General features: G+C 38.8%; 1 protein-coding gene across 6 annotated transcripts in view; it reads left to right on the forward strand.

Moving 5' to 3' along the window:
* Positions 1-26,968, forward strand: part of PAM (peptidylglycine alpha-amidating monooxygenase) — a 246,051-nt gene that overhangs the window by 143,829 nt on the left and 75,254 nt on the right. For 5 of the 6 annotated variants that reach the window (XM_061623355.1, XM_061623365.1, XM_061623383.1 and 2 more), the window contains exons 8-14: positions 1,248-1,296; positions 4,214-4,281; positions 5,779-5,859; positions 9,913-9,989; positions 12,232-12,335; positions 22,268-22,455; positions 26,482-26,553. In XM_061623355.1, the coding sequence (XP_061479339.1) occupies positions 1,248-1,296; positions 4,214-4,281; positions 5,779-5,859; positions 9,913-9,989; positions 12,232-12,335; positions 22,268-22,455; positions 26,482-26,553 (639 nt within the window). The remainder of the gene's footprint in view (positions 1-1,247; positions 1,297-4,213; positions 4,282-5,778; positions 5,860-9,912; positions 9,990-12,231; positions 12,336-22,267; positions 22,456-26,481; positions 26,554-26,968) is intronic. The other variant, XM_061623373.1, reaches the window with a different exon arrangement.

The raw sequence follows: 26,968 nt of genomic DNA on the forward strand, positions 1-26,968 counted from the left end.
TCAGCTGGTTCAACGTGCTGCAGCCAGGTTGTTAACTGGGGCTGGTTACAGGGACCATACAACTCCCCTGTTGAAAAAGCTCCACTGGTTGCCAGTCTGCTTCCCAACACAATTCAAAGTGCTGGTGATGACCTATAAAGCTCTATACGGCTTAGGTCCAGGCTGTTTATCAGACCGTATCTCCCTGTATGAACCTGCCCGGGCCCTGAGATCTTCAGAAGAGGCCCTTCTCTCCATACCCACTTCCTCTCAAGTTTGACTGGTGGGGACGTGGGATAGGGCCTTCTCGGTGGCGGCCCCTAGGCTGTGGAATTCTCTCCCTAGGGATATAAGAATAACTCCCTCCCTGCAGTCCTTCCGGCGTCAAGCAAAGACTTTCCTGTTTCAACAAGCTTTTGGTACTGATGGATGCTAAAGTTAGGACTGCCGGGACCTGCACTGCTAATGCCAAATATCATTATTTTAAGTTGGCTTTGATCCTCTTTTAGCTATCAGTTTGAATGGTTTTAATATTGGATATAGTTTAATTCTATTTTAATGTAGATTTTGTATGTTTTAATGATAACATTAATTTAATTATAGCCACCGCGAGTTCCAGTGTTGGAAGAATGGCAGGATATAAATAAAGAATAATAATAATATTAATAATAATACTGTATAAAGTTGGAAGATGCATTTCTAATGCTTTTTTTAAAATGTCAGTTTCATGTAAAATAGCAAGCCACTTCTGGTTCTTGAAATGGGCTAGATAGCTGCTTAATCTGATTAGCAGAAAACTGACTTGTTAAGCAGTGGTTATATCCAAATACAAGAAGTGTTGGACATAAGAGGAAATGGTTTAGCATTTGTTAGATATTTTGGATATCTAATGCAGACATTTTGTGGCAATAAAAATAGTACTTCAAATGCTTTAGTTTTGCCCTCTTGTTTAATATATGACAATTCTCACTTTTCTTTCTTTTATCTTGGAAAATCTCCTACTATTTGGTTTTCAGAATATAATTACAAACTTTCAAGCTTCTGTAGCACAGGATATTAAACATGTTCATATTATTTCCACACTGAAAGATCTTGATGGAAATTCATCACTGGCACAGCAATGTGTATAGAAAAGCTTGTTTATTCTTGATACATAGTTTGTCTAGTAAGACACTGTTATGAAGAAAGCACTTAATTGTTACACTCATATATTAACAGGAAAAATGCCAATGCTTGTACCTAAAACTCCATTTTAATATTTTGTGCAGACAAACACAAAGACTGTTCTGGTGTAACGTTACATCTGACTAATCAAAAGTAAGTATATTTCCAACAACTTTCCTGCAGCTTCTTTTATAGTATTTCTTTTGGAGAGATTAATGAGTGAACTTTACCACAACATTTATGAGAAGGAAAAAAATCTTATTTCGGTTTTAGTTATTTAGGGATTTTTTGGTATGGTTTTTAAAACAGACTGATGAACAGCTTCAGATTGATTTCAGAATATATTTTATTTTTAAAATTGGAAAACACAAGTTGAACTAAGCGATAGAAAAGCCAGCTAGATGCTACTGTCTTGAAGAACGAATGTCTAGTATTTAATATGTAGCTGCATTAAAAAATTTCAGCAAGTCTTGCTTTCCATTCCTTTTTCCTCATCATTTTTAAACATTTGGGTTTATCCATCTCTATTCATCTCCCTGCCAAATCCAACTTAATCCTGCAATTTTATATTATTCTTCAGATCCCAATTTCTTTAATGCTGAAACTTAGCTTGCTTCTTCTTCCCCTGCCTCCCCTCCTTTGGCAACATCTCCCCACACACCCATACAGTTAGTTTAGCTTCATATGAACAGTTCATGCATCCATCACATTTCCTTTGCTCAGCTGATTACTTTCTCCACTGAAAGGATCACTGTGACCTGAATCGTACATTCAACCAGAGCTGGAGCTGCAATAGCCGGGGGGGGGGATCAACTCAAGTCTTTCCTTCCTATGTAAACTGAGTCCTCTGTGGGAGTGTCTTTTGGGGGTTTATTTCCCCCTCCCAGTTCCATGAACCAGCCCTCTGCATAGGTATGTACTCATGCAGAGGCTCAGGGCTAAAACAGAAGATAAATTAAAAGTGTATTTAACTTATATTTTAAAATATCAGCTGGGTGTGTGGGGCAGGGATATGTCCAAGCAGCATCAGAACTATTGCAGATGGGAAGGAGTGCGTGTTAATCTTCTGTAACTGTTGTCTTGTCAAATTCTCCCCATCCCCCTCAAGAAACTCCTACTTTTCCGCCTGAGAGTAAAGCTTCCATTGGTTCCAATAATTTAGGTTATATAGGGTAGGGGTGTGTAATATTTTGCCCCACCCCACAAATTAACCAACAGGCAATCTGTTCCTGAACTATACAGTTTATGAAAACGGCCCTCAGCCAGACCCCTCCTGCCTACCTTCTTGCATGCTAGCAGTCCAGGGGTAGCTGCCTGTCATATTCCTCCTTTTTAGTCTCAATGTTGCCCTGTTAGAACTCACCAAGGAAGACAATGGGGAAAAAACTAGAACTAGTTAGCTCTGCCTGTCATTGGCTCTAGCTCCACCTACTATTGGTCTTCCTACCTTCTGCCTTATCAGGCCAATGGTCACCAGTCATTACTGCTCAAATATGAACATCTCTGTGTTACCAAAACGGGGAAAGCAGAAATGTAAGTAGCTTATATTTCCCCAATTTCTGCTGTAAAAAGCAAGATCTGTGCGTCACACCTCTGGTGAAATGCATGAGTTTCATTAATCACCTCACACTTGCACCCCAGATGCAGGGACAGTTAGATCAGGGAGAGGAGTCAGATGAGGACGAAGTTCTTGGGGGCATTGGAGGAAGGGAGAGATCTGACAGTCCACAGCCTCCCATGGCCGGAACCCCCATTGAGGCAGTTCCAGCCCTGCCTGCGAGCCCCCTGCCTGGACCATTGGGAAGCAACTCTTCGCTTCTGCCAACCCCGGCTGACTGTGCAGGAATTGCCGCCTGGCACTTCAAACATCTCCCCGCCAATCAGCATCCCCCTTCCAGAGCCTGCGCTGTCACCTAGTGAAGCCCCGTCGTCGGATGGGCCGTCTGAGGCTCACTCCCCGGTTGCCCCACACAAGAAGAGGGACTTTCAGAGGGTGGAACCCCGTTGGAGCTGTCATTTATGAGTGAAGACCTTCCCTACTTAAGCAGGTGCCTCCCAAGACTCTAGTGCTGAGTCCCCGCACACCGCAGAGACAGCTTAGGTAGAATACTAGGGAACGTAGTGAGCCAGGGTAGACAGGATTATGAAGCGCACCGCTTTGGATGTGACCATTACATTAATAAAACGAGAAACAGAACACCATTTGTCTCACTCTGGTTACTTCGCCTCTGGATCAGACACTCACCATTTGTCAGATGTGCAGATTCCCACGTCGCATGTTAAAGGAGAGCCATGAGTAACTTGTGTCTGTCTTCCTGTATACCAACTTTTACAGAGCAATCCAGACTATAGGAGGCCAGCATAATTTATGTCAGGGTAAATTATGCCGGAGTAACGTACCCTATTCCAAACTCTGTTCTGGAGCAGGACAACTGCAGGCTGAGCTGGCCCAAGCCTGACAGAAGGGAAACAAGCCTTTAAAATAGAATTAGACTTACATCAGTGTCTCTGTCAGCGTAATTTCTACTGGGTTGCTAGGTCATGCGACCAAGCTGAATGGAGTTTGGGATGGGGTGAGTCACCTACTGTCCTGTTATGCCCCTTATGGGGGGACTTGCGCTAGCCTCTGCTCAGCCTGCTTCGACTGAGCTGGCTGAGCCCCTGTTGAGGCGGGATGGATAACTTACCCTGGTGTATCTCCGGCTGAACTGGGATAAGGGATTTCAGCTGGCATAGCCCTGGCTGAACTCAGGCGGAGATCCTCCTATTCCAAACTCCACTTATCTTGGTGGATCTTGGTTTTCGATTGCTCCCTGAGAGAGAGAGAGAGAGAGAGAGAGAGAGTTATATGAAAGGCTCTGCATAATGGATGAATATGCAGTAATTTACTAAACTGCATGGTGCAAATAACAAATCAATATTTGAATCTGAAAAAGTGCTGCATCAGTTCAGAATGTTAATATTGTTAGCTATTTTCTATTTAGAAGGAGCCATATAACTAGTGATTCAGTGTATTTTATGCAATGTCTTGATTTTAATTTCTTCTCTCTCTCTCCCTCTTTTTTTAAAGGCAGCCTATGATTGCTGGCATGTATCTTATGATGTCCGTGGATACTGTTATACCACCAGGGGAGAAAGGTGATTAAAACAGCTACGCTCCTTCCCTTATCTGTACAGCTGTTTGACTGTAGGCTATAATTTTGCAGGAAATACATAACTATTGATTGAGACTTAATACTGGAAGCAACATAACTTGTAACTAAATTTCAATATGTAACAAATTATAAGCATATTTTATTATTAGATACACCAACAGTGCAATCTAGGAAAACATATATCAGTACTTTTCGACTAATGAATTTCATCATACTTTTATTAAGCATAAACACTTTTTGAACCAATACTAAAATTCCTTTTTTAAATGCTTTTGAAATGAAATGTGTGTATGTGCAGTGGAACTGCATATTTTGTGTGTGTGTGTTTGTGTGTATATTTGTGTGTTTCTGGATATTCATATATCCTGGAGTACCTATTGTTGGTGGACGTTTTTGTTTGAATGTTTTTGATATTGATTTTGTGTGTGTGTGTGTGTGCGTGTGTGTGTGTGTGTGTGAGAGAGAGAGAGAGAGAGAGAGAGAGAGAGAGAGAGAGAAAGCTTTTTAGTTTCAAGATGGAGTAACATGCTTTTTCCATTTCATGAAACCTGATTGGCATTTTAATAGCAAATAACTACTTTTAAATTAGTATCCAAATTCCACTTACACATTGACTGCATTTGGACATAGACAAAATATGGCTTACTGTCAATTTGAATGAGCCTTGGGTAGCAAGTTTCCCCTTCTACCAGCGTGGCTGTGAGTAAGAGGTTGGAAGCTTCTGCTTCTGATTTTAATGGACTACATTTTGGTGTTATGTCAGAGTCCAAAAATGTGGTTAGTCTTAGCTACGTTTTTTAAATTGAAATAAGCTGGTTTCGTAAACCAAGGAATGAAGCTAGCTAGTTTCAGTAAACCATATTTAAGACTATGGGTATCTGAATTCTACAATTAGTTAAAAACAGAAATGAAAGCTTCTAATTTTATCATGGCCACACCAAAGGAGGATAGGAGAATACACAAACCTGAGACTTGCTCAGGTTCTTTTACATAATGCACCCATTGTCTCTTTTGTGATACTGCTGTTAGGGTATTATTCTGTTTGCTATTTTCTCATTAAATGGTTGGGGAATGCTGATAAGTTTGTTTTTTGAAGCATGTTTGCCAAAAAAAATATCTTTTTGAAATGATCTGTTAGGTCCCACTCACAATTCCATGTATACTTCAGTACACATGTGGAACTTCTACATGTCTGCCTGTAGCTAGGGAAAGAGCAACATGTAGATGTATACATGGTGTTGTCCCAATAGAGTAGTCCTGTGGAGCAATTTGTGAATGAAGGCTATACAAATATACTAGCTTTTAAATGAATGAGCTGAGTCAATTATGAGCAGCATTCATACATGACATTTCATATAGATGCATGCCTTAATTTAGTTGGTTTAACTTTGTATGGAAACATTAGTTCCAGTTAGTTCTGTTTCAGCTTTGCTGTGTGGATGCCATTTTCCCTGATTTTCTTATCTATCTTTTATAACAGCAGTTAATGCTGATATTGCTTGCCATTATAAAATGTACCCAATGCACCTATTTGCCTATAGAGTGCACACCCATCATTTAGGTAAGCCTTTTCATGTATTCATCTTTGCATTTCCTAACTGGTTTAGCTGTAATGCAAATTAACCCATAATATCTGGGTTAAATAAAAATGTTTGTTGATTTTAAATCTGAAATATGACAAATAACTCTTTTATAAGCCTATTATATACACCCAGTTCCAGATTTGTATTGTCTCTAAAACATAGCGAGACTACAACAAGGATTGGAAGCCTGCGGCTATCCAAATGTTGTTGGTCTCCAGCTGGTACCCAGCCAGCATGGTCAATGGTCAGGGATGATGGGAGTTGTAGTCCAACAAAATTTAAAGGGCCACAGGTCCTCCATCCCTGGTCTAATGGCATATGATGCCATGCAGTACTTACAAAGGAGTCATTCTTCACAAACACTTAATGCTCCAAACTCATCAGTTGTCAGTTAGTTTAACTCTTACACGGGGCCATAAATTTAAAATTTATTAGTTTGGAGGGGGTATTTATACTGAGAATTTGTGAGGAGGGTAACACACCATACTTAAAACTGATTTTAAGAAGCTAATTGTGAGCTTGCAGCCAGCTGCTGAAAGCCAGTCTAAACTGCATTTTTTACAAGATTTCATGCTTCTCTGAGGGAATGGAGTTTGACAGTTGTGGAGCAGGTACTAAGAAGCACTTCTCTTTATAAAGTGGGGCTGTCAGCCTAATTAAATCTTAGTCAATTAAATAAATCTGTTAATTAAATGTGTATTTATTTATTTATTATTTATTTAATTTCATTTATAAACCGCCCATAGCCAATGGCTCCCTGCGCGGTGTACAGCATACAATAATACAATAAGTCTGCAAAAATCACTAGATATAAAGTACAAATGCATAATAACACAAATAATATTTAAGATAACTAAAGCATTAGAGCATTAAAATACATAAAAGTATATTAAAATGTATTTAAAATGCCTGGGAGAATAGGAAGGTTTTAGCCTGGCGCCGAAAGGATAACAACGTAGGCGCCAGGCGTACCTCCTCGGGGAGACTGTTCTACAATTCGGGGGCCACCACAGAAAAGGCCCTGGATCTTGTCATTACCCTCCGAGCTTCTCGATGACTCGGTACTCGGAGGAGGGCCTTAGATGTCGAACGAAGTGTACGGGTAGGTTCATAGCGGGAGAGGCGTTCCATCAGGTATTGCGGGCCCACACCATGTAAGGCTTTATAGGTCAATACCAGCACCTTGAATCTGGCCCGGAAACAAATCGGCAGCCAGTGCAAACGGGCCAGAACAGGTGTAATATGTGAGGACCGATTGGTCCTCGTCAATAATCTGGCTGCTGCGTTTTGCACTAGCTGCAGCTTCCGAACTGTCTTCAAGGGCAGCCCCACGTAGAGTGCATTACAGTAATCCAATCTAGAGGTCACTAGAGCATGAACAACTGAGGCGAGGTTGTCACCGCCAAGATAGGGGCATAGTTGGGCTACCAAACGAAGATGGTAGAACGCATTCCGAGCCACCGAGGCTACCTGAGCCTCAAGTGACAAGGAAGGATCGAAAAGAACCCCCAAACTATGAATCTGTTCCTTCAGGGGGAGTGTAACCCCATTCAGAACAGGATGAACATCCTCCATCTGTGCGGAAAATGCACTCACCAACAGCGTCTCAGTCTTGTCTGGATTGAGTTTCAGTTTATTAGCTCCCATCCAGTCCATTATCGCGGCCAGGCAACGGTTCAGCACATCAACAGCCTCACCTGAAGAAGATGAAAAGGAGTAATAGAGCTGCATGTCATCAGCATACTGATGGCAACGCACTCCAAAACTCCGGATGACCATACCCAGAGGCTTCATGTAGATGTTAAAAAGCATGGGGGACAGAACCGATCCCTGAGGGACTCCACAATGGAGAGTCCAGGGTATCGAGCAATGCTCCCTAAGCACTACCTTCTGGAGACGATCCGCCAAGTAGGAGAGAAGCCACTGCCAAGCAGTACCCCCAACTCCCAACTCCGTGAGTCTCTCCAGAAGGATACCATGGTTGATGGTATCAAAAGCAGCTGAGAGATCAAGGAGAATCAACAGAGTTACACTCCCCCTGTCCCTCTCCCGACAAAGGTCATCGTACAGGGCGACCAAGGCTGTTTCTGTGCCGAAACCGGGCCTAAAACCGGATATAACAAAATTTCCTAAAGCAAGCAGCATTGTTACATTCTTTATGAAAGTGAATAGCAGCACATAATTAAATAAGAGGCATTCACTCCTATGTGACAGAAAAGGAGATAGCCTATTTTTTAAGATGGTGCTTGTCTCCTGTAGTTTTATGAGCCCTATATTAAAAGATAAGATACATCTTTTTCAGTATCTGCTACCTATGTCATTGGAGCATCTTTCCAGTGGATTAATCAATTCACAGTTCAATTCTGTACATGTCTATTGAAAAGTAAACCCTGTTGTGTTCAGCGGGACCAACTCCCATGTCAGTGTGCATAGGACTGCAGCCTGAATGTTGTAGCCCTATTAATAGTCTTGGTGCAAAGCTTCCCAAAAATTGGGGAGGATTATGAATTGATACCTTGTGGGCGGGGTGATGGTGGTGGTATGACCTATATCATAGGTAGGAAACCTCAAGCCAGGAGTTGTTTTTCAATGTAGCACTAAATGGAATGTTTTCCCCCTGTTCTTCGCTCTTATGTTCCCTAACTGACTGCCCATCAGCTACCAAGCCAAGTTCAAGCTTCTGGTTTCAGTGTACAAAGCTCTCTCCAGCTTGGGACCTGGATACCTCAAATATTGTCTTACCCCTTAAATAACGGGTCGATCACTGCTCTCTGCAGGTGAGGGCCTCCTGCAGATACCATCTTATCAAGAGGTCTGTTCTGCATAACATAGGAAGTGGACCTTTAGTATTTAACACCAACACTTTGGAATTCCCTCCCCTTAAATATTAGACTGGCACCATCTCTGTTATCTACTGAAGATCTCCCTTTTTCAGCAAGCCCTTTAGGTAGAGACCTTGTCCCAGTCTGCATCTTGTGTTGGAATTTCTTTTCAAGATGATTTTAAATCTGTTTTTTTTTAAGATTTTTTAAAGATGTTTTGTTTTAATATGTTTTTAAGTATGCTTTGTTTTAATGTTTGAAAGTCTTTTGTTTTTAAGATGTTTTAGAGTGCTTCTAGTGTTTTTGTCTGTCACCTGGGCTCCTTCTGGGAGGGAAGGGTGGGATATAAATTTAATAAACAAATACATAAATAATACTATGTTCTGGGTTTTTTCCCAACCTTCCAGAACAGATTTGGGGATGGTGCAGGGCATGCACAGGGGGAAGAGAAGAGAGGAATGTCCCATTGTGCTAGTGCTAATCTAGTGCTAGCACAATTGTTTAGTTGAATACTGTCCCAGATTTTTATCTTGCTTCACCCTGCAGGCTAACTGCAACAGATGGGTTGGGCCAACCACCTGTCAGTCATCTTATGTCATGATAACATCAGGTGACTAATAGGTGGGTGATCCCACCCACCTGTCAAAGTTGACATGTGGGGTGGGGGGAGGGGTCTGCTTTGCCTGCATATTCCTTACAGCGAATGCACTGGTAAATGAGCACCAAGCAGAATTGAACTCTCAGCGCATCAGCTGGTTCATCAGCTGGTTTGATAAGTGGAGACTTCAGTCCTTCAGTCTCTGAGTGGGGTGTTAAATCCTGTTGCTTTGGCTGCATGTGTTAGTTCCCTTTGGGTGCAACCAACACAGGATTGAACCTGTCCCCTGCCCATCAACTGACATCAGCCAGTAACATCAGCTGATTGACAGAAGAACATGATTTGGGGAAATGGCCTTGTGGTCCAAATTGGCCCACAAATCAAAGGTTCCCCACCCTTGACATATGTGTAGGTGAGAAAATAGAGAATAATATGAAAGGCATGAGCCTTTTAGAGTTTTTAATTGGTTAAAAACAGAACCAGCAAACAAATTTTAGGTAAAGTCAAACAATTTATAAACATTGAAGTAGCCTAGTTGCAACAGTCTGAGGGAAAAAATAATTCACTCTCTAAACGTGTGATAATTACAGCCTAATAATTTTATATTTCAGGAAAAGTAGTAAGTGGATATAGAGTTAGAGATGGTCAATGGACACTAATTGGCAGGCAGAGTCCTCAGTTGCCACAGGTATGTTTTGCTGATGTTTTTTTGGGGTAGGGTTAATATGCTTTATAGTTTAGGAGCAGCTGTGAAGTCTAATTCCTTTTCTTTATGTTTCTGACATTAGGTTCTTGAAATGTAAATGGACAGCTGTGAATTTGCAGGTTAAGCATGGAAAGATTGAAAGTTCACATGTTACATGAATTAGTTGGACTTGAGGCAGCTTTAATTTCCACAGTTTTTGAAAATGGACCAAAACAATACTTGTAAGGGGCTAGTTCAGTAATCAGTAGCCCATCTTTGCTTTTAAAGATGTTTTTAAATATATATTTAAAAAAAAATTAAGATGTTTTGTTTTTAAGATTATTTTAGTGTTTTCCTTGTTTGCTACCCTGGGTTTCTTCTGGGAGGAAGGGCGGGATTGCAATTTAATTAATCATCATCACCACCATCTAGTCATTGGCCAGGCTCTTGCAGCTGGGTTGGGTAGGCAGAGCTTATCTTTTTTATTTACAATTTTTATACTGCTTAATATAATCAAAACTTCTTAACGGATTTACATTAAAAACAATAGAAATAAAACTTTGAATAAAATTTATTTAAAATGAGATTAAAATGAAACACAACAGTGTATCACAAATCAAATTGGCTGATCTTTCCTCGGCCTCCCAGGTTAATAAGCTGGGATCAATATGCATCAGAGGCCAAGAAGCAGGTAAAAGATCTACCTTATGGCATTAAAAGGGCTTATGGGCTTTATTATCTCTCTTTGAACAGCAGATCTCCATATTATACCACACATTTTGGGGGTGTTGTAGATACTAGTCAAGAACAAAAATATTTAAAGTATCTTTGGACCATAGCTAGTATTTTTGTTTCCCCTTTTCTTCTTGTTTGGAACTTGTGATGTATAGGAAGACCATGCTTTCTACCTTTACTCAAAAGTAAATCCTACTAAGTTCAGTGGAATTTACTCCCCAAGGGTTCAAAGGACTTAAAACATTGTGAAGCACTCTGATGCAGGATAAAATTTATCCAGAAAAGGTGGAGAAGTTATAATTATTTGACTTGCAGTCAGATTCCTCCAATATTATGCTCACTGTAGTGTCAAGTTGTTGCAATAAATTATATGAACAAGATCATGCTTTGCTGTATTGTTTTGATGCAAACGTGTGTCAGGTTAACCTATCAAAATAAGCTTGACTTGACTTTTTTAAATGCTTGTAGTATCCTTTTTCCCTTTTGCTAAATAGGAAGGAATGTGATGGGAGAGATTTGAGATTATTCTTAACACCACAGTCCATTGTAGAATAAAAAGAAACTTCAGTCACCGATCACAGAATTCCATCGAACACTGACAATAACATTCCAATGTTACTGTTCATCATAACTTTATAATAGTTTATCATATTGTTATCAAATATAGAAGGAGGAGATTATTTCTTAAACTAGGTTTCCTTTGTAAGAAGACTGGAGTTCTGGATGCATTTGCACATGATTTTCATCCTTGCTTGAAAAAAGAGCATCTCACCTCTGAACTGCTTTGTGTCTCATAAGGAAGATTTGTGTATTTAATGTGTTTGCATGCCAGGCATTATAGAACTCTCCTGCATTGTAAAACAATAACTGGTGGCTATTTATCTTGCCAGTAAGCTAGGCTTATGAAGTTCAACAGACTCCATAGCAACCAACATGTCTAGTATGATTCATCACGTCATCAAATGAAAATCAGTGAAAAATAGAGATTACATCTAGGGAAGCTCGAAATACTAAACAGTATCTTTTATTGGTGGGGAGAGCAACTAGATACTTTACTTGATGTGAATGTTTAACATATCCAGCTTTATTTCATGGCTGTAGTCTAGAGTGGAGTGTTCAGAGGTGTGCACCTTACTTTTTTAAAATTTCCTGTTTAAAGCTGTCCTCTTGGAACCCTCCAAATTCTAAAAAGGGACATTGATAAAAATTATTGTGTCCACATGAGCTATTTCCTCTTTAAAAATGTCTTGAGCCACTTTAATAATAAGTAAAATTAAATAAGTGAACCATGAGTGGCTCACCTGTGGTCCTCCAAATGTTGTTGAATTACAACTCCCTTCATCCCTGATCATGCTGGCTGAGGATGCTGGGAGTCTCAGGTTATCCACTCCTGAAGTAAGTAAGCAAACAGTGTGCATGGATTGTACCCATGATTTCCAAAATGATTAATGAAAAGGAACATGCTTATTGGTAGTCTGAAATGCCTGTCCTCTTTTGTTTCCCTTCTCAGGCATTTTACCCTGTAGAAAATCCTATTGAAATAAAGTACGGAGATACTCTAGCAGCGAGATGTGTCTTTACTGGTGAAGGGCGGTCTTCAGAAACATTTATAGGGTATGTGTGTCTTTATTTTAAAGATCTTAATGCTTGTGTCCAATGTTTCAGGGTTGGTGGAACTCTAGAACAACCTGCTGAAGAGATGATGTTGGTGTGCTTTTATTAATCTAAACTGGTTTAGTAGAGGGGAAAAAGGCTGTTCTCTTGTTTTTTGGAAAGATGGCAAATTGCCTTATGCCTTTTCAGCTCAGCAGTCTCATCTAGCCAGAGATCTGGGTATCCCAGTCAAGGCTAACGACCTAGGTTTATCAAAGGCTGCCTTCTCCCATATGAGCCAGCCTATGCAGTAAGAGACCTCTGTGGTAGAGCTGGGTGCTAACTGGAGGTAAGGCTTTCTCTGTGATGTCTCCCTGACTCTGAAATTATCTCCCCAGGAATATATGGTGCCAAACATGCTATCTTTTTGATGCCAGGTGAATTTTTTCTGTTTTTCCAAGCCTTTTACATCTTCTGGTTTTAACTGCTTTTTATTGGTTATGCTGTTTGTTGTGTGTTAATAAATTGTTGTTAGCCATACATATTGACTTTGTTGGGGTGTGTATGTGTGTTTCATTCCATTTGTAAATTGCTTTAATTTCTAGATTGAAGAATGGGTTTTTAAGTGTTCAAATAATTAAATGCATGTTGAGAGAGGTTAGTGATGGCAAGGTCTGTAGTATAGGTCAAAACTTCCATGTTGTCATGCATGTTAATCAGGCTATCATAGTGATTTGAGGTGGTGATGTATAGCAGTCCACACATAAAGCTGCTGCTCTGATGTCTATTCACCCTGACACAGCTGCTTTTGTGTGCCATGTGATATATTCCGAGTGATACTTTGATGGATATGCACTTTCAACCAAAGATGTAAAAACACTTTTTATAAGTCAGTCTCATTGTTGGTGAATAATTTTTATTGGGTTGGATCCAAGCTTGTCCATCTATGAATGGAAGGGCACCTACTGTTGACAGGGGGGATTGAGATCCAGCATAGGCCCTCCCTGGAGGAAGGGAGGAGGCAATTTTTATTCCCTTCTCTCTGCAGCCCCTCGTGCCACCTTCCATGCTGTTCCAGAGAGTCCGCCAAACATCTTCAGCAATTTTGGGGGTGGGGAGGCAGGGGCTATGATGAGGTTGTTCATTTGCCAAGCATAAATTTCTCCAAGCAATATGTGTGTAGCATTGCTGAAAACCATGTTTCCGAAGTGGCTGGTTACCCATTAGCTACCAGGATAAATTGAAGGTTCTGGTTTTAATTTACAAAGCCCTATACAGCTTGGGACCAGGATACCTGAAATATCATCTTACCCAATCAATCACTACAGTTTGCAGGGTCTCCTGCAGATGCCATCTTATCACCTGGTCCATTCCACACAACATGGGAAGCAGACTTTTAGTGTAGTGACACCTACCCTTTGGAATTCCCTCCCCTTAAATACTAGACTGGCACCATCTCTGTTATCTTTTCAATGCCTACTGAAGACCTTCCTCTTTCAACAAACCTTTTAAGTAAAGACCTTGTCTCAGTCTGCATCTGTGCTGGAACTGCTTTTTAAGATGTTTTTAAAGCTTTTTTTAAAAAAAATATTTTTAAGATGTTTTGTTTTAATACATTTTAAAGTCTATTTTTATGATGTTCTAGAGTGTTTTAAATGTTTTTGCTTGCCACCCTGGGCTCTTACTGGGAGGAAGCACAGGATATAACAACAACAACAACAATAAAGTGCAGTTACTTGAGCCTTGTTTCTGTGGTTACCAAGAATGGCATGAGGATTATGATCTCCATATGTCTTGCCCATTGAGTGCTATTGGGGGAAACACTTTACTTGAATAACTTAGGAAAAAAACCCACCTATGCTAGAGTTTTTCACACTCATATCCCTCTGGCAAAGCATATATAATAGTACTGCTTGGGTGAGCGATCCACAAATACTAAAACTTGTATGTATTGTCATAATGTTGTATACTGCATTTTTTGTGCAGATACTCATATGATAGAAAGAGATATGTGGATTATCGTCCTGCCACTAGGGCATGTCTGGTGAACTTTCCTTTCTGTCTTATGGTGTTTTTTGTCATTATTCTTGTTATTAAATTGAAAAGTTTTTGGGTAGACATGCTTCATTTTATCTGGCATTTTAATGCTGTGTTCATTGTCACCTGGTTTAATATTCTGTCATAATGCTAAGACCACCCAGAAATTTCTTTTATTATTTTAACTGCTTCTATGCACTGGACTGAGAGTTACAATGATTTTTCTGAAAAATTGACTCCTTTTCTTCCTATTCAGTACACAGAATAATTGTTCCATTTAGCCCATGTTGTTCAGCTTAGTGAACTCAATACACATCTTTTGTACATTTTCTGAGTTATAGCTACTCTTTTTTCCCTTTTTATTCTTCATCTTCATTTTACCTGCAAAGTGTAAATAGTGTGCTAATTTGTTTTAACAAAATTATTTTAAGGATGGCAGTAAATGAATGTAGACATTAACTATTATTAAATTGCTAATTTCCTACCATATAGTCTGTTGTCAGGGTAGCAATCTGTAACTCATTTAAATTCTGGGTTGGGTTGGCAGAGCTTATTTTGCATCAGTATCCAAGGTGTAGGGTAGAACATGGTGGAAGAATCATAAGCTGGGATTGATATTTAGTTTAGCAGCTCTTACTGCGCTTTGTCCAGAAGAAAGTTCTAAGAAATAAGGCCAAAGGGAGTAGGGATTTTCAGCAGATCAATACCAGAATGCTTCAGAATCCAAAACACCTGTGTCCTGGGATGGCTTGAGGGACCATAACTTGGTGATGAAGTACATGCTTAATATGCAGGAAATCTAAGGTTTAGTCTTTGACATCTCCAATTAAAAAGGGATCATAGCACATGATAGCAAAGGCAGGCAAAGTAGACAATACTATACTGTATTGTTCACTGTGTGGACAAACAGTCTGTTATGGTAATAAGGCACCTTCCAGCATTTCCTTAAAAAATGGTCAGGCATTCTGAATGCAAAAGATCTCTTGGGGAGATCTTGTTTTGGATAGAGAAGTTCAGGGCCTGGCATGTCCAGATAGAACTGGGAAAAATTCCTTTCTGAAACCCTGAAGAGATATTCCTTTCTGAAACCCTGGAGAAACACTACCAATGTAGATAACAGTGAACTAGACGGACCAATGGTATTAGGCAGTTTCCTGTGTTCCCACATACACAAGGATTGATTTTTAGTGAAACAGCTCCCATCACTGAAACTAATGTTCTCAAATAATAATAATTATTATAGCCTACCTTTTCAGGAAAAAATCATTATTGCCTGAACCATTCAAAGACAGATGCAAACATGACTTCCGGGAAGGGTGACTTCGCTTGTGCCTGCTTTTGAGACGGGCTCCCGCCTCAAAAGAAGCTTATTCAGATATAAATCAGTCAGAACATTTTTTTTTTGACTGATGAAATTTCTCCCGGGCAGGGAGAAACGTAGAGATCAACCTCAAAAGCCTGTTTTTGTTGGGAGGACTGGATTTCATTAATTTATGAGAAAAGGTCCAGCCAGCAATGCCGGACGGACTTCCGAACAAGCTCTATCTGATTAATGCGATACGTTTATCTTTTCTTCAAAGAGAAAACGGACTAACAGGCAAGCACCCTTCTTTCTATTATTATTTTTACTTGGTTTAAATTGTTGCAGCAAAAAGAGATTTGTCAAATGAATCAGCTTTAAAGAACTTCTGGGTGAGCTATAACTCTTCTCTGTTATTCACGAAATTAACAGCTTATCTCTGTTTCTATTGCAAAAAGCTGTCCTGGAAGTGCATTCTAAAGATATAAACAGAAGAGGGATTTCTATTCCGAGGAACATTATATTGTCTGGGACTATTCTCTTTTTGGTCTATTTTATTTTGACAAATCTGCTTCTTCACGATGCCACTAACTGTTTTGATGCTGGGAACTAAATTTGTTTTGTATTCTTGAACATAGAGAGATAAGGCAGGCTGCTCTGTTTATACTGTGATGTCATCAAGCCTGGAATATTAACCCAATTGTTGCTGAAATAAGAAGTGGTTCTTCTTTATTTTTGTTTTGTTTTGTTTTTGTGGTTTTAAAAATGGCAATCAAGAAAGTGGCTGAGAATCTGGAAGTAATTATGTTTCAGAAAATAATGGATGAGATTGAGATAACGAAACAAACCCTGCGACAGGGCAGTAAGGAGCTGAAAATTGAACTGAGCAAAATGACGCAGGAGCTTAAAGAAATAGGGGATCCTGTGAGAGAGGAGAATGAGATCAGAGATGAGAAAAGAAAAAATAAAGGGAAGATACAAGCCCTGGAGATTGGAACAAATGTGGAATTGGAAAAAGATCTGGAGTTTATGGATATTAGAAATAAAATCTACTGTTTGGAATTTAACGTTATCTCTGAAGAAATTAATGAAGATATTAGAGATAAAGTTATCAATGGCTTGGATAATCTTCTGGACTGGAATGACGTGATGGAGCTTGATATAGAGAAAATCTATGGAATTAACTGCAGCCATGTGACAATGGAAAAACTCTCAAGAGATGAGCCAGTGCATTTTGTAAAAAAGAAGAACAGAGATATGACTTTACAACAATATTTCAGCAACTTATTCAGAATTGATGGCAAGAAAATATTTGGGATAGAGGAAATTCCCATCAGACTCTTATTATATGACTATGGTTATGACAGCAAGATTATTATGGAATACTGATAATGGAAGATTGGACACTGAAATTATTGGACTTAACAGGACTATTGAAGATGGAAGATGGAATTAATATGGATAATGGAATAATGGCTATTGAAATTATTGGACCTAACAGATTTTGATGAGATGGATTAATCGATATGTTTATTTGGACTATGGTTATGACAATAAGATTATTATTATTATTAACGAGATGGATTAATCGACATGTTTATTAGGAGAAAAATTGATAGATACATTTCTTAAAGAATTGAAACCTCTCTTTGACTTTTTGTGGAAAGAATAAAGTAATGTTTATGAGATTTGGTGATTAATTAAGATAACTACTGGAGGAAAGTGATTTTATAATATAATTTAAGAGACAGGATTGTTATATATTGTAGACCTATAACTGATTTGATCTGCGACAAATGGGAAGTCAACATTTTATTTTTTTGTTTAATCATTTTTGTTTTGTTTTGTTTTTTGTCTTTGAATGTTTTATGATTTTGTTTTGTATGTTTTATGAAAATTTGAATAAAAATTATTGTAAAAAAAAAGAAAAAAGAAAAAAAAGAAAACGATTCGGAAACTTCAGCTAGTGCAGAATGCTGTGGCCAGAGTTCTTACTGGGACGAAGAAATTCGACCACATAACACCTATTCTGGCCCAACTGCACTGGCTTCCAATATATTTCCGGGCCAGATTCAAAGTGTTGGTCCTTACCTATAAAGCCCTTAACGGCACTGGACTGCAATATCTGATGGAACGCCTCTCCCGCTATGTTCCTACCCATTCACTCCGCTCGACGTCTAAGGCCCTTCTCCGGGTCCCAACCCATACAGAGGCCCGGAGAACAGTAACAAGATCTAGGGCCTTTTCAGTGGTGGCCCCCGAATTATGGAATGCCCTCCCAGATGAGATACGCCTGGCACCTTCTCTGTCATCTTTTCAGCGCCAGGTAAAAACCCACCTCTTCACCCAGGCATTTTAAAGTATTTAAGCTTTTAATCTTATTTTTTTAGTTTTCTTTCACTTTGTTTATATAATGTTTACATTGTCTGCGCAATACACACTTGCTGTATTTTAAATATTGTGGTTTTATCATGTTGTACACCGCCCTGGGAGCTGCTAGCTATAGAGCGGTTTAGAAATGCAACTAAATAAATAAATAATAAATAAATTAAGGGGAAACTTCCTACTGGTGTGGAAATCATATATTGAACAGATGGAAAGCTTTTTAATCTCAGTAGGCTGAAAGCAAAAAGTAAGGTAATGTCAGCCTTTGTTGTAGAACTTCAATATGCCGATGATAATGTAGTCTCTGGACATTCAGAGAATGATCTTCAAACTATCCTAAATGTCTTCACAGAAGCATACGGAAAGCTTGGGCTCTCACTTAATATTAAAAAAACCAAAGTGCTTCATCGACAGGTGTGAACTAGTCCCTCTGTAGCACCATCAATCCAGCTTAATGGTGTGACGTTGGAGAACAAAACAAATCTATTTCGACTAGATGTTGCCCATAGATCTTGTTATAAATGCTTCATGTTTATATAATACCAACAAAACATTTTTATCTGCTCTATAACAAAGAATCATAATTTTCTGGAGAATCTTTGAATTCCACAAAATGTGCAGTAAGTGGAGCTATCATAGTACATGTACTAATCTTGCTATTACGCTCACTAATACAAATTCTTAAAGGTCTGTTTGTTTGTCCTATGTATAGAAGTTAACATGGGCACAATATAACATAAATTACATTAGAGGATTGACAGTTAGTAAATTATTTTATATGGATTTTCTCCCATCATGTGGATGAATAAAAAAACTGTATTGCTTGAGGGCAACATGAACATTTACCACATTTAAAATGACCTGTGTGGCAGTGAGGGAGGCAAAAAAGGCACACTTCTGTGCCTCCATCGCATCCTTAAGTAGCCGTTCAGTGGAGCTTTTTCATATTGTCAGGGGTCTGTTTACATCAATTCCAGGAAATAGAGTTTTTAGACCTTTCAGGAGCCCACTGAATTGTTTGCACAGCACTTCAAAGGTGAAGTTGAGGTTGGTCCAGAAGCTGCAAGTGGTGCGAAATGTGGCGGAGCAACTGCTCACTGGGACAGGGTATCGCCAATATGTCACCCCACTGCTGAAAGAATTGCACTGGCTGCCCACTAGGACGTCCATTCCACAGAAAATAGGAAGCAGACCTTTAGTGTTGTGGCTTTGGAATTCTCTGCTCTTAAATATTAGGCAGGCATCATCTCTGTTATCTTTTCGGCTCCTACTGAAGATTTTCCTGTTTCAACAAGCCTTAAGTTGAGACCTTATCCTTATCTGTGTTGGAATTGCTTTTTAAGATGTTTTAAAAGCTGCTTTAAAAAAAGAGATGTTTTGTTTTAATATGTTTTAAAGTCTTTTGTTTCTAAGATGTTTCAGAGTGCTTTCAGTGTTTTTATTTGCCCCGTGGCCTCCTTCTAGGAGGAAGGACTGGATATAAATTTAATAAATAACAAAAATGGTCTTAAAACATTTTCCCCATATTTGTGGGTCTCATTTGTGTTGAGAATAATTTGAAACAATTAATGCAATATCTTTTTGAGTTACCTAATCTGATGATATCTAAGCCTGTCTAATCCGGTGTCTTGGATAAGAATTTCTAGCGGGAAGTTAAAATAAGTAAAAATCGTTGAACCCAAGGAAGTGAAGCAATGCTATATTTCCTATATTACCTGTAGGATATTTGGCAATTTTCAGGGGCAATCTAAGACTTTTGTAAGAGGTGAAACCTTTTTAAATATGAAGTGGCTGAGGATTTTTCTCTCCAGAACAGAGTGCCCTGCAGGAAAGTCAGTAGTATGTCATTGAGCATTCTGTTCAGAAACACAGCTGAGCTGCTCTGGGCAGCTAAGCTTCTGCTTGAAGTTGCATCAGATCATTAAAAAAAAAGTTTAAAGAGAGAGAGAACACTCAGCTACCTCTCATATTTAAAAGACACTCCTTGCCAAAGGTCTCAGGTTGATTTACTCTCCAGAGATGTTTTCATCTACTCCCACAAAATGCTGAAAAAGATGGGCCAAATACTTCAGCTCTGTACTATCTAAAGTGTAAAACTAGCAAAAAATGGTATGGCCAGCTTTTTGTGGTTCAGGTTATTTATGTCTAAATCTTCTGCTACGTTTTCTGGGTATCCCTGTGGAACAAGAGCGGAGAAACATTTTTCCGCCCAAGGGCTGCATTTCCTCATGGGCAGCCCTGGCAAAAAGTAAGCTGAGCAATGGGTGCATACTGTAAGCTATGTTCCAGCAATGTAAAGCCAGAGTTTCTGCTCCATTCAGGCAAGCAAGAGACACTGTCACAGTCCAAGGAATCATTCTAGCCATGCAAAAGCACTAGAAAATGGCATTGTTCAGGGTCGGTGTGGGGCATGGCCTGGGAGGAGTCCAGAGGACCAGTTAGAGAGATGGCCATGTCCAGTCCATGGGTGGGTCTAAGATTCCCCACCCCTGCTGTGGACCAGATAGGCTCCTGTTGCTCATTTTTTTTTCATCCAAGGGAAGGGAAGTAGATGGTTTAGTGGGGGTCGGGTGAGGGAGTAACTTCAGGTGTCCTACTACAACCAAACCAAACTGATATTCTTATTAAATATAGTACTATGTTTTTAGTCTTCCAGTAAATCTTGACAGTATTTTCATACAGTTGAGATGTGTAGGAGGGTTACCTCACTCCTCAATTGCACTTAAGTGTTTTGCTTATGTACTAAAGAGGTGACACTTCTTCTATGACAGGTATCTAAATCAGATGTTGAGGGATAGAATAAATTAAAAGACAAAGCTTAAACACATCTTGTCAAGGCGAAGTAGCTTTGTGGTGGGCAAGATACTCTATATTTTCAAAGGCTGAAATATCAATTCACTTTTTGGAAGGTCTTGTCCCTTCCTTTTTTCCCCTGACTGATGTCGTTATTGTTGCTATGGTGAATAAATGAATGCTGCATGATGCCATGGGGAAAAGTCAGCATTGACGTCTTTGCAGCTTCCACATAGTCCACCCCCACACTTCTTTATTAGTGGAGAGTGACTGACTTGATTGTGAAAGCTAATTAAAAAGCGGGGGGGGGGACCTTACTGCAGGCCACTTGCTATTTTTTGAATTTCTGTTAAGAATCCTGGAACTGCCTAGTGAATTGATAAGAACTGCTAAAGGATATTGCAATTGTCTCTCAAAATAAAACACATCAACACAAATATTAGAGATGTACAATATGGTGCGTGTTTTTTTCCTGAAGAAAACAAAACCTTGGACTTTAAATAGATTGCTACTATTGTATGAAGTCTGTGAATAACTGTTATTTGTTAGATTTTTGTCTTGCATTGCTTCTAAAGTAAGTATGCCCTGCTTTTTTCTTTTTTCTTTTCTGAAACAGCTTGTGATTTAAGTTGTTTGTATGTAGGGTTTTTTGTATTCTGGGGCCTAGAGCATCATTTAATCTAAATGGAAGATGCTACATTTAGTGTCCCATAACATAATGAAACTTAATTTTTAACTCCATTGTATAGTCTGTGGCCTGGTAGGTTGGGGGGGGGAGAAAGAGGGGGAGGATGGAGAAAGTACAAGGAATCTAGCAAGCATTAAATAGAAGAGTCCTAAATTAAAACTGTAAATTATTGATGACTTGTAAATGGAATACATCATCTGGGCAGAGGGAGGTGGGTGGAATCTTCAGGAAGGAATAAATAGTTTATACTGCTGTGTTCTCTGTTAGTGGTCTTCTTGAGTGCAATCCACCAAGCAGTGCTGCTCTTGCCCTCTCCAGTCATGCCCGTAGGAGTCAATGAGTAGTTGGGGGTATTTGGTGGGCTGCATGTACACATAAGAAACTGGAAGGTAAACTAAAGAGCTGGTAATGGAGTGCGTAGCTTGTATATTGTTGCAGGTTCAAAATACTAAGTATTCTTAGTTTCTGATGCAGTTTATGAAAACTCTGCAGACTGGTGTTCCATAATATGAATACTAAGCAAACAGCTGAAGATAATGGCCTTAATGTCAAGGGCCTTAATGCATTTTTAATGTGGAATGTTTAGAGTGTATTGCAGTCTAACCTTTTATCATTTGGGTGGTGGTTGTGGTGGTGGGAATTTTTTTTGTCTGGCGATTTAATGCCAGTTTCTACAAGTGTGTTTGGTCCTATAACTAAAACTGATAATTACTTGTGTGTTTTTCTCTTTCTTTATTGTATTTTGCATAGGGGCACAGCTAGTGATGAAATGTGCAATTTCTACATTATGTATTACATGGAAGCCAAACATGCAGTCTCATACATGACTTGTACAAGGAACATAAACCCAGAGATGTTCAAAAGCATACCACAAGAGGCAAATATTCCTATACCAGTCAAGCCTGATATGACCATGATGGGCCATGGACATCATGAAGGTAAAAACATTTATTTATTTAGATTTGATGATAGTGATGAGGAAAGTGGTGTGATTCAGCAAAAAGGTATTCACGAGGAAGGTAACCAAGCAGACTGAAACATTGGTTTAAACATGTCAATCCCTACAGCAGGCATAGAGAACCTTTTCCCCCTCAAGGACGCATTCCCTTCTGGGAAACCTTCTTAGGACCATATGCCAGTGGTGGCCTGGGCCAGAGGCAAAAGTGGCCATAGCAACAAATGTAAATTTTACTTTTGTATAGTAAGCTAATTTCTGCTCTCATTCATACACCCTTCTCTTTCCGCCATCTGAGCAAGCAAGGGATATTATCAGAGTTCAAGGATGCATTCCAGCCAGGCAAAAAGATACTCAAGGAGGGTGTGAAGCAGGGCTAGTGAGGTGTATGGTCTGGGGAAATTTCCAAGGGGTAGATAAAGGCCTGAATGACATTTGGCCCCTGGGACTCAGGTTCCTCACCCCTACTTTAGAGCCCTGTTTGAGCATTATGCCTGAACAGGGAATGGCAATGCAAATAGGGGCCATGCATATCAGCCACACCCCAAGGTCCCCATCTGCTGAACAGGAGGGTCTGAAGGGTGGTTCTAAGCACATTTGGCTGAACACTATTAGAAGACTCCCTCTTATCAGTAGGGGCATAAAGGGGCAGTGAGCATTGCCTTGGACCACCTAGTCATTTTGCCATTCGCACAGAATGCCTAAACATGGCTTGAAGCAAACTTTGCTTTGTTGTGTATTATATATTGTTCTATATTGTACTAATATTTGTATAGCAAAATATTCTTGGAGGGAGAAAAAGAGAGGGACTCAGCATGTCCCTGCAAGCTCTCCCCAAAACAGAATGCATTAGCGAGACACAAGTGTGGTTCTAGATCTGCCAGACGGCTGTCTGCTGCCCTCTTTTTAGTCGCATACCCCTGACTATAAATTGGCTGCTTCAATAGAGAGACACGGACAAAGAGTGAACCTGTGTGGTTATATTAGATATACAACTTTGTCCACCTATCTGACAGGTTGTTGCCATATGACAACACTAAGGGTTTGCTTGTTAATTTAGTAATAGATGTCAAGATCTGTCCAAAAAGGATGCCATTCTCAAAGCTCTTATGTAAGTAGACTGGACCTCAATTTAAAATCCTGCTGCACTTGTATAAATGCCATAAAGATTTCAGTTATTCCTGTTTCTTTGTACTACTGCAAATCAGTGCCAAGACTGAAGGTGACTAGCATCTATCTGATCTGTAGCATCTACACTGAAACAATTGGGGACTTGGCATAAGCATTTGTAGCAACTTGTATTTGAATGTTTCTTTTTTGAAGATTACAACATTTCCATGTTAAGATACACACATTCCTCTCTCTGTGTGTGTGTGTGTGTGTGTGTGTGTGTGTGTGTGTGTGTGTGTGTGTGTGTGTGTGCGCGCGCGCATGAAAGAGAGATTGAGAGAGAGATTGAGATTGAAGTGGTCTTTTATTCCATCTTTATTCCCCTGATGCAAAAGGTTTATATATAGCCATATAGGTATTTTTTTTTCTAATGTTTTACTTTTACCACATAAAAATGCATAATAAACAAGCAACATCAGCAATAGCCGTAAAGCAAATAATAAACAAAGATGTAAATATATAAATTGTTCTCTAAATTGCTTCCATTAATATGTATGGCTGAATATTTTCTTGTGTCTTATTATACTAGTACATGATAAGAATGCTCCTTTTTTCAATAAATAAATAAACAGGTTGCTTGCCTTCCTTCACACTTGCAATGTTAGTCAATTTTACTATACAAGCCAGTTCCTCTACTTTCGCTATCTAGTCTTCCAATGTAAGGATATTTTCCCCATTTTTATCATACTGCTATACAAGCAGTTAATAAATGTGTTAACTCTGTGTTCACTGCTATAACCAGATCCTTAACATGTCCACATAATATTAATGATTCTGTCAGCAAGTCATATCTTGTTATAAGTTTAACTTCATTAATTATGATTGTCCAAAATATTATTTTAGAACATCATCAAACTATATGAAGCATGACTACATCCCATGCTCCACTGCCAACATATGTTAGCTATGCTGGTATATATACAGCTAAGCAATGCAGGAAGTTAATACCAACAAAATATTAGTTCATTAAAATGTTCTTTTCAATTTATACACATAGTCTGTTGAGGGATATATTGTCAAAGCCATTTCCATGCACCTTCTGGGATGTTTTGTCTTAATTCTTAATCCCAATTATTTTCATAAGTGTTTTTAGTTGTGTTTAGGTTCATAATAATATATTTTACTCAACATTGTTGTTTCTGTTCTGTTACCACTAGATTTTTAAATTTTGTCACTTTGAAGGGACCATACTTCCTCAGCAGACACTAAGCAATATTTCTGACTTCGAAGTATTGAAATAAAAGTGAGATGCCCCCATTTCATTGGTTTTCTTCTCTTAAGAATGCCATTTTTAATAGTTTTCTTAATTCAATCATGCCAGTATAATTCCATAGTTGTAAATAGGCTAGTACTGCTCAGTCTTCTAATTCCTGATTATAACAAATGGCTATAAGTGGAGATAGCCCTGGACTTAATTTTTATTTGTATTTATTCCAAACTTTAAATAAAATTGTGCATGAATTTGTTTTAATTATTTCCTTATCAAACCTGGTACAATATCATAATATATGCTTAAATATAGCTAAGTATAGTATAGATAAATATAGCTAAGTATAGTATAGATAATGTTGTTTGATAACTTAATGCTTTATCTGAGTGAAACCAAACTGTTAAAGGAGTTAGCGTGGCTGCTTCATGATACTTTTTTTAATGCAGAGAAAAGTTATCCCTCCATTCTTTAGTGGTCTAGACAAAGTGTTCTATGCTACTCTTGGTTTCTTTCCACCCTAAATGATGTTTGTAAACCTTTTTTGTCAATTAACAATAATCCGACAGGGTTATGCACATACAATGGCATATTCACAAATAAAAACTGTATTTTTTTTTAAAAAATCGCATTTCTAAAGCTGACATCTTTCCCATCTGTGAGATTTTTGCCCGTTGTATTAGCTCATTCCTTACTTCCTGTACGCATGTTTCTATCAAGTTTGCATGCATGCATGAATGTTGGTGGTTCTTTACACTGCATTGCAAGCTTACACTGTAAGCTTGTACAGTTTTGGTTTTTACTGTTGTCTTACTGCACATTTTTGAACCTTTCTTTTATTGAAGTTTGGGAGGAAGGCAGCAGCCACAGTAATAATTGCCATAAGAAAAGAAATCTAAAGTTCTCGAGGAGAAGCTGGTTTCATCTTACTGACATCTGACACATGCTCCAATGAACTTGTCCTCATGGGCCACCCAGTTAGCACAGTGAAATTATAAGGCATTTTATATCTCTACTGGGAAGGGAATGCAAATTGAATTGCGGGGAGAACTGATAAACTGTAGATGACCTAAAGACAATGCAATAAATGCTGAGAGAACCTGAAGTCTTGTATGAGAGAGACCTGATATACTTAATGTTCCTGGATATTTAAACCATTTAAAGGTAAGTTTCCATATCCCTCCATTATGCCTAGGGAATGAATCTTGATATACATGGAGATGTAAGGAGGGTTGTTACTTTGAAATCTGGTTTCCTTGCAGTTCATTCCTTTGGCATGAGTTGGGTGATGAAGCAAATGCAAAATTATCACATTAGTTCCCTCAGTTCACTACTTCAAGAACCACTGTCAGCCTGTGTGTTCACTTTCTCTGTGAATCATCAAAGACTAAATCATCAGAGGATCTATGTGCATGTGTGAACTGAGCAATAGACTATGTTGAATGAAATAGTCCATTTAACTTCTGATCACAGAAAATAAATAGCTGTTGTCTTGTACTGACTCTTTGTGATTAATCTGAGTTGCAAAAGCCAATATGTATGTATGTGCAAGTATGTGAATGCTATCAACTTGTATTTTAACCTTTCAATTTCTCTCTTAGATTATTAGATTTCCTCCTTTCTCTTTTTCAGAAACCAAAAGCAGAGATGCCATTTCTGTTATGCAACAGCCAAAAAGAGATGAGGAAGAGGTTTTAGATCAGGGTATGTATAATATTTGTTTCATAAAGCATATTTTAAAAATAATTCTAATAATAGTGATAATTGCATACTGTTTATATTGAGATTTATTGAGATAGTGGCCACAGTGTTGTATCTGTTTAACAACTAACATGTAGACCACCACTACCCCTGCATTCCTGCGCCTTACACAAGTAATTATTCAAGAGGAAATAGGCAGTTACTAGACCTTAACCTTGCAGGTAAAACTCATTAGTACAGTTTAATCTCATTTGATTTTCTTGTTCTCAAGTTAATTTGCTTAATACAATTGTAATTAATTTGTATACAGTTCCAAAGAATAGTATTGGGCTAATAGTGTACTTCATGGAAGGAAAAAAGGAGCTGCTTCTAGTTTTAGTTCTTGATCACAAACATATATGAAAAATATCAAATATGT

The sequence above is a fragment of the Rhineura floridana genome, chromosome 1, assembly GCF_030035675.1.
Source record: "Rhineura floridana isolate rRhiFlo1 chromosome 1, rRhiFlo1.hap2, whole genome shotgun sequence".
In the NCBI taxonomy this organism is placed as follows: Eukaryota; Metazoa; Chordata; class Lepidosauria; order Squamata; family Rhineuridae; genus Rhineura; species Rhineura floridana.